The 9,277-nt window shown below is 29.2% G+C and overlaps 1 protein-coding gene across 1 annotated transcript in view; it reads right to left on the reverse strand.

Annotated features, from left to right (window-relative positions):
* The window catches only part of LOC106464091 (histone-lysine N-methyltransferase 2C-like), a 138,676-nt gene that overhangs the window by 56,687 nt on the left and 72,712 nt on the right, over positions 1–9,277 (reverse strand). Inside the window, exons 25-28 of the mRNA XM_022391762.1 lie at positions 5,142–5,276; positions 4,549–4,632; positions 4,165–4,319; positions 940–1,293 (exon numbers count right to left, since the gene is read on the reverse strand). Coding sequence (XP_022247470.1) covers positions 940–1,293; positions 4,165–4,319; positions 4,549–4,632; positions 5,142–5,276 — 728 coding nt within the window. The remainder of the gene's footprint in view (positions 1–939; positions 1,294–4,164; positions 4,320–4,548; positions 4,633–5,141; positions 5,277–9,277) is intronic.

Raw genomic sequence — 9,277 nt, forward strand, 5'->3', positions numbered from 1 at the left:
GTTTCATCATAAATACTCTGCCTAAGTAATCTATCAAAGAAAGCCTATATAGTAATGTTTTATTGTAAAAATAGCTTGAGGATGAGAAAACATTCTAAAACAAGGGCAAGTTCATAGACCTTATAATTTCTGATTATATAAAATACAAAGCTAAATGTACAAACCTGAAACAAATAATTGTTACGAGACAAGTAACACCCAGACCAGAAAGGCAAAACAAATCTTGATGCCTTTGAAGTATCTTAGAACACACACAAAGTCAGAAAGTACAGAACATAGCCTCATTGTACAAAAGCAGTCAAATATTTTTGTAATGCTCTACTTTTCTATTTTAAACGTCCATAATTATGACTACAAAAGATAACTGTTCACTATGCAATGACAAAAAAAAAACAAATAAATTTTATATATAACAGTTTGACTTCACTGTCTACCAAAAGTTTTGAAAATGTTGGTTGGTTCTTCGTAATTAAGCACAAAGCTACACAATGGTCTATCTGTGCTCTGCCTGACACGGATATCGAAACACAGTTTCTAGTGTTGTAAGACTGCAGACATACCACTGTGCCACAGGGGGAGCTTTTTAAAATGAATAAGTTTCAAACATATAAATGTTTGTTAATAAACTACACAAATAAATAAATATGTCCAAAATTAAATATTAAAAACACATTTTTACACTATCTCATAATTTTGCAACAAGATTTGGAATAAACTTTAAAGTTTAAAACTTGACTTAAATCTTAGAAGTAGTATAGCTGCCAAATATAACATAAAGTTGTTTTAATTATTAATATATTCAGATAAGGGCTTAAAAAACAAAATTAGAAAATAGTGATTGGTTAATATAAAAAGACTGGATTGAAAATCTGAAAAATCTACAGAAACCTCTATAACAGTACTGGAATTTTTATAATGTAAATGATAATCAGATTTTACTTTTGATGGAGATGTATTCTTTTCTTGCAAGATGTGCTTTTCTTCTTCTTCTTCCTGATTTTCAGGCAACATGGAAGTCAACATTTTTGAAAAGCTAGCAGATGAAAAAGTCATCGGTTCAGGTAATGCTTCAGTATAAGATGCAGTACTGTAGAATGTTCCACCCAAACTGGATGCATTACTGGTACTTATTTGAAGACTCAGTGCCTCATCGGAGAGACTAGTTGGAGATATCAATGACATAACAGTCTTATCTTGATTTATAGTTGGTATACTAGATGATTCATCAGCTGATATCTCAAAAGAACTTTCACTTTTACAAGTGTCTAACAGTTCTCTCCCAAAGAATGCTTCCTGAGAAAACAAAAAGGGATCGTTAAATTTTTTTTTATATGATGAAACACCTGTAATATTGTTACTACAAACATTTAAAAGTTCTGAAATAAGCTCACTACATTTTGTAGTTAGCGGTGTTTATTTGTTACACAAAACTTCCTTACCCAATGAAAAAACAATGTCTAACAACTGCCATGTAATATTTTAAAATATTTTGAATTAAAAATGTTTAAATTTAGTTTTACACTTTTACATCTACTTTTTTGTTTATTAAATGTAGCTATCTGCCTAATTATGAATGAACAACTTTAAAATACAAATGAAAAACAGTAAGTTGTTTCCCAAAATGCTTCTTTTAAAGAATTTTTTAAAACCTTAAAATGACAATACTAAAAAATAAAAATCTTGTTAGTATAATTATTTCTGATTATAAAGTTTACAAGTATTTGTATATTTTGGCTTTAATAAACACTCCCACACACATATATACAAATAACGTTATCCATTATATACGATTAACAAAACAACTATACAATTTTCAACTCTATGATATGTACTTCATTGGCTTTCAACTCCTTTCAGCCTTTTCTGCATTATAGTAGCCTTTTCTGCATTTACGTTGAGAAAAATCAGTAACTAATACTCAAAACAATATCTGAAACACAGATTCTTCAAACATAAAGCACGATAAAAGTTGAGCATTTTTTTGAACATGAATAAATTTTTTTGATAAATTAAAAATTTATTATGAAATAAAAACTGTATCTTAGCTGCACACTATGCCATTAAGCATAATACCTGTAAACGCATGTTAAAAACCTTGTTTCACACACACACACACACACTTATTACAGTAATACAATCACAGAATAACAACCTCATGCACCAGCCTACCTTGTTGAAAAAATGTAGCAGCAGAATATCTTAAGTTATAAATATAGATTGCAGTTATCATATTATATCTTATTTATAAAACTTACTTTTCTGTTTATTTTAAAAATTACATAGCTTTACATAACATACAAAACCATGACAGTTAGATTATCTGAAAGCACACAATCAATTAAAATAACTAAATCTTTAGAAATTTATGCTACACAAATGAAAGGGAGCTTAGTGGCCAACAGATTGCACGAGAAAGAAAATTATTCCAGCTTTCTGGTGGTATATATTTATGAGAGTTAACTTTAAAAGAATGGAAGTTTTAAAATAAAAACTGCAGTCCACAGAATTTTATAGTTTTCCACAACACTAACTTCCAAAATTCACTGTTATCAAAGTATTTGGGCTAAAAATAAGCGACATGTATAAAACCACAGATTTGGAGCTTTGTTTCATATGTTGTCAAGTGTTATCTATGCAGGTAAGAAGTTTTAACTACTTGCACTATCCAAATAAAAATTAAAATAGGTGGGATATAAATTTTAATTAGGCTTAGCAGTCTGAATTTTTTATACATTACTTTATCCAAAGCAAATGTTAAAAAATATACATCAAAACAATCAATATTTTGGGGATCGCTGGTAAAATGCAAGTCTTAAAAAAGATTTAAACAAAAGCAATCATCAATACTATAATAAATTCCACTAATTACTGCTGGGGTGCCTTATTAATTAGTGCAAATAATAAGAAAATGATTGATTCCATCCAACATTTTGGTCAGTTCTTTAATATTAATATCGTAACAAAATTACTTAATATGAGAAGGATCCCAATGCTAAAGAACAGTGTAAAAACAAGAATATGTAATTTGAAGGTAAATTTAAAACAAAATTTAATTTAACCACATAATGACTAATGTCTTGAAGTTACAGTTCTTAAATAAAAATGGACAGAATAATATTAGTTTTAAATTTCTAGTACACCATAAAACATATCTATTTAGATCACAGCTTTAACTTACTAAGGCTTTCACTGAAGCTAACATTTAAACATCCTTAAATCATATTTACGTAAAAGAGAAGGTAACACTTCTCAAAACTACAAATTTTCAACAAATCTTTATTTTTCTCAACCTATCAAATGTTATCCCCCATAGTTACGGTACAAAACACAGAACTAAAAGGACTAACACACCATTAATCTTAGGAGATAATTACTTTTAATAATTCAAACAAAAGGTCTGTTTTTGCTTTATGTTACATTACAAGGCCTTCCAATCAATTTGAAAGTAAACTCCATAGATGTTTGTAAACAATTTGAATTAGCTACAACATGTTACTAGTCAGTGGATTTTCCAAGTAAACCTGAAACGTGTAACAAAAGTAACAGGAAAGTATTCCTTGTTGTTCCATTTATTGATAAAAGCATAGAACTTACTAATCCGAGATCTATTATTCAAGTTCTGACAGAAATATAATAATATATAATAAGCAAAACCCATCCAAAAGCATGAGAGGTCATATACACAAGTTGTTCTACTGTTCTGTGGATATCTAACTAGAACTTGGCACATACTAAACAAGATATGTATTTATGCAATTTACATTAATAAATCTTGTCAATTCAATATGCATTTTAGTTGTTTATAGTAGTAAATATTTTAGTATGTTACATTAAATTCCTCCTCGTATAGTAATAACTATATTGGCCAATTGTGATAGGCATGGTACGTGTAGCATAGTATGCGACAATTCTGCTTTGGCACTTAGTAATTTGTTAGACAAGCCCAAAAATGCCTCCAAAAAAAACCACAAAAAGGTTATTTTGATGTGCCCATTGCTCATAATAAAGAATAACTATTATCAAGTGTGATTTTTATTGACAATTTTAGCAATTATTGTGGAAGAAGTTGTTAAATAATTATTTCGTTCACAGAAATTTACACACAATAGATTCTACAATTAACACAAAGTAAAAAAAACAAAATATGAACATTCTAGCAAATACCTGCAAATATGATGGGAAACTTTCTTGGAGAGGATTTTTCTTTCTCACCCTTCGTCTTCGCTTTGGTTTTTGCTGAAATGGCTGTGGCAGTTCAACATGCGACTCTCCTGCAACAGGTGTAGAAACCTCTCCAACTCTTAACCCATCTGTTTGTTCTGTAAAGATAAGAAAAAAATTTCTTTCTTTTAAACAAGCACTTTAAAAAAAACTTCCTTTTAGTCAGGTTTGCAAGAGTAACTGATCCAAACAATAAGGACAAAAAAATTTACGTTAAGAAGTTTTTTAAATAGTCCAAAATCAGATTTTTATACTAAGCTGTTTGGATAATATTCTGTAATTTTTTGTTAAACACTAAAGACAAATAAATAAAATAAAAATTCTTGCCTTGAACAACAGAAATGTGTTCACCTGCTTGCTCTTTTGATGAAAGACTTCTACACCTTTGTCTTGCAACAAACCCACCAATTCCTTGGACAATAAAATATCAATAAATCAGAGAAACAATGATGATAGAATAATATAAGACATTTGCATAATATTGAGATGGGTACACTTATCTTTTTACATAATAAATTTGCCAATGCAAAGTTTCAACAAATTAATCATTATACAGTTTAATGTTTAAATCTAATGCTATTAATTGCACTGAAGCCTGGTATATAAAAATCCACATAAACCATAGCTCTAACATGTTATCTTATACCTATCTTAAGTGCTTTGTTTCATTTTCATCTTAAAATATAACAGGCATATACATATATTTTTCACAAGTGATTTAAATAAATTATTTTTCATTAGTTTACTAGGGTAATTGAATGATTTCATTTAAAACATATAAATCCATTACAGACAATAAAGATACTAAAAATTATATTAATTTCATCCAGGAGCTGGTTTAGATATTACAAAGTTAAATGCACTTCAAAACAACAGTTTTCTCTTTAAACTTAATACACATTTAATTTCTAAAAACATACCTAGTTTATGCAGTTTCTTTTGCTGCTTCTTTTTCTCTACACTAGCATCTGATGCCAATTCTTTAGTATTTTCTCTTCCATCACAAACTTCCATTCTTACTTCTGTTTCGATACCTACTTGATCTCCAGCTTTATCTGAAGAAAAAAAAACTTATGTCCTTATACTAACTTACATCTTACAGTATGTTTCATGAGATAGGAACCATATATATGCTCTACACATTTAGATATCCATTTTTAGAAAGAAACACAATAACTAAATTAGGTCTTTAACAGTAAACAAAGATACATCAATAGCTAATCTTCTATAAATTTTTATTTCAATGCTACCTTGATAATTATTCAGTTAGTAACCTACTGACTTGTATTAGATGTTCAGATCAGTTTTTACACTCAGACTTGATGAAGTGAAGAAAGAAATAACCAATAATCTGTTTAAATTCCAGAACCAAGGGTTCACAACTTTTACGAATAGCCCTCCCAATGGGAATGTAATCAATGAGTAAAGCCATGGTATGGTTAATTCTACAACATTAATGAATATAACATTTGATCTTAGGAACTGGTAGAATAGTGCATTGGACAACATCCAAACAAAAACTGAAAAGAGACCCTTTCCATGCTAGTAAAGAACATGATGGATGTGGTTCCTATATGTTTGGGTTGACAAAATTCCACAACTTTTTCAGGACCATTAAGCAGTTTTCAAAGACAATTTAGGCTTATCAGTAACTAAATTAAATACTTCGTGCATAATTATCCATTCGTTTTTCTCCATCTTTTGATAAATTATTAAACAGAAAAAAACATGACATGCAGTTCAACTCTTTATTTGAATTTTTAACTGATTATTTTATTACCATAATCCAGCATGTCTTCCAAAAGATATTCCTTTTTTTTGAAACCATCATAAATTATGTATTAAAGGTACCAAAAAACATGGGTGTCAACCAACATAATCACTAATAAGAAACAAAGTTGGTCAATTCACCTCCCTAAAGTGTTTATAAAATGAACAAAACACACAACAGTAATTTTTAAAATCTTTAAGGAGGAATTTTAGCAGATGACACTAAAGTATTGTTTTGTAGCTTAAACGAACAGAATAGATAATGTTTATTTTAGAACTTAATTTTTAACAATAAATAATGTATTTTTCCCATAGAAATGAAAAATAAATAATTGCAATTTTCATACAGCAACAGTATCCTTAGCAATTAATAGTTGAACAAAATTGCTAATTATCAGCTATAAAACCTTCAACAGGACCTTACTCAGGAAATTATAGAACTAATTCACAAGCCTTCAATACCTTTTACTTTTTTTTATATTTTTATTTGCTTTTGAAAAAAGGATGAGAATAAAATCTACAAAATTATTTTGTTTACATCATAATAAAATACAATTTAAAAAATGAGAAAACCAAATATTGAACTACAAGTACTGTTATTAGAAGAAGAAAATTATAATGTGGATTTCTACACATACACAGAATAATCCACTCAAATTAGACATTAGGGAAATACTGAACCTGACCACAATTTGAAAAATGAGAAAACCAAATATTGAACTACAAGTACTGTTATTAGAAGAAGAAAATTATAATGTGGATTTCTACACATACACAAAATAATCCACTCAAATTAGACATTAGGGAAATACTGAACCTGACCACAATTTGAAAAATGACTTCAAACTGTAATTTAGGTTTAAAATTATTTTTCCCAAAATTATAAATTTTTCTACGTGCCTACTCACCAGTTCAACCACAGCTAATAGACTTGATGAGAGCAGACGAAATGCCAATAAATTTATTAAAGACCACTTCTTAGCTACTATGACTATCATTATTTTTATTTTTCCCAGTTTCCAGCACTGAAACAAAATTCAAAGGAGCTTTTCCAAGCCCAGAAGAGCAAAATGTTATATATCCATACATTTTTCAGACCCATGGATGTAGAATTTTAACAGGACATATAAGTGAAGCTCCAGGCATGACAGATATAAAAGCCACTGATAGTATTCATAAGAGTATAAGGGTTCCAACAACATATGGTCCAATGCAAACAAATAACAATTCATAAGGCACAGAACAAAAAAAAAAAGAGTTAAAGTCAAAATACCCTGACAAGAAAACATCATCACTAGGAGCAAATTTGAAAATAATCAACCATGAAGCCACAGACAAACACCTTGAAGAAAAATCATATTACTGATGTGACATAAAATTCAAAAGTAAAGAACAGGATCCCTAAAAACAATGGATAAAAGAAGAAGAAAAAAAAACAACTTAAATTGTTATAACAACGAGTAAAAAAAGCTTCAAAATGGAGAATAAGTTATCGAACTGGTGTATTTAAGTGTTTTTCACTAACAAAAAAGAAGCCTATCATTCTATAGGTATTTGAAGACAAATGTTTAAACAACTCTGTTTATTCAGAATAAGTCGTATCCAGATCCAAGGAAATATACACAGAAAGAAAGTAAAAAGGTTCAAATATTGTTTTGGTGAGATCACTTCCAGTGGTGTAAAGATAAAACAATGTTAAAATGGATTAAAAAAAGGTCATAGTTCCCGCTTTATGGAAGTGTCATGTTCACAGAAACTTGATGCAACATACTATACTAATGCTCTAACAGGGCAAAAACAAGGATCCTAGGCCTGCCCAAAAAAATGACAAAGATAGGCAAGTACAAATTTTACATGTTTAAAGAACTAAGAAAAAAAAATTTACAAATATACTAGAAAGGATAGATATAACAAAAACATGTCTAATATATAAATTAGTGATATACATCAAGAAATAAATTTTCCATTAATTTTTAAATCTCTTGTTTACTAATCTGTTGATTAGTGGTATTTCCTGATTAATTAATCAACAGCCCCATTAATCCTGTTTTTGTCCAACAGTGGTTTGTACAATTAAAAAAAAATTGGTTGCAGGTGCTGTTAGTTATTTGTCTTCACCTTCATCGTAGTCAGAAGTTCAAAAAGAAAATAAAATACTGGAAGTGGGTGCCATGAGCCAATTGCCTTCCCTCTAGACAGCAGTTCCAATAAAAAAGTTGGTAGTTCAAGAAAAATAAAAAGGTTGATGGCATGTGCAGCCAGACAGTTAGTTGCCTTCCCTCTAGTCAGCAGTTCAAATTTAGTAACAGTGGTATATGCTCTCAGTAGATTTGTCATAACAAAAACAGGGCAAACAAGTTTGTTGGCAATGGGGAATTGAGCCCTATACCCCTGATTCATGAGCCCACAAATCACCAAAGCTGAACAAACTTGAAATTAAAAAACCAAAGGATAAAATTGGGCAGAACACAAATAGTCCACTGTGAAGTTTTGTGCTTAACAACAAACATAACAATATTTTGGTTACTTGTATAGTTGGAATAATTGAATACCGTAATAATCAGAAATCCTAATTTCAAGATTTTTGATTATTTTCATGACAATCGATTTCGTTGTAATTTTGATTAATCGATTATTGGAATAATAGGAAACAGTAATGACTAGAAACACCAAATTTGATTATTTTTGTAGCAGTTGATGCAATTGGAGTTTTGATTAATCGACTGTTAGAATAATTTGAAATAATAATTACTAATTTCAGTCAGTTTATTATTTTCACTTAATTGATTTAATCATAATTTTGATATAATAACTGCTCATAGGTGATCATTATTATGATTAATCAATTTAATCACTCAGCTCTAAACATAGTATCTCTCATGATATTCAAAAGCACATGGGATCAACACAAAAAAGTAAGCATATGAAAAGAAATACAATAAAACCAAGTGATTTGAGAAAGTGGACTTATCTTCATCATGGGTAAATGACCATTTTAAGCATGTTGATCACTTGTGTAGTCATTATACTGGAATTGTCATACATTTCAAAGAATACGATTTAAATTGTGAAATATAATTGTGCGTATGTGATATGTAAGTTATGAGAAACAAAGAGATAGACGAGTTTTGAAATAAAAATGTCTTCTAAGAATATGTGTTTGTGCAAGATGTCCAGAACAATCGGGAGATTTATCAATCAAACATTTAACGATATAAGAACTGGAAGAGTGAAGTATTGATAACAAATTTAAGTAATGAAACCCAATAATAATCATAAATTGTTT

Source organism: Limulus polyphemus, unplaced genomic scaffold (assembly GCF_000517525.1).
Source record: "Limulus polyphemus unplaced genomic scaffold, Limulus_polyphemus-2.1.2 Scaffold1559, whole genome shotgun sequence".
NCBI lineage: Eukaryota > Metazoa > Arthropoda > Merostomata > Xiphosura > Limulidae > Limulus > Limulus polyphemus.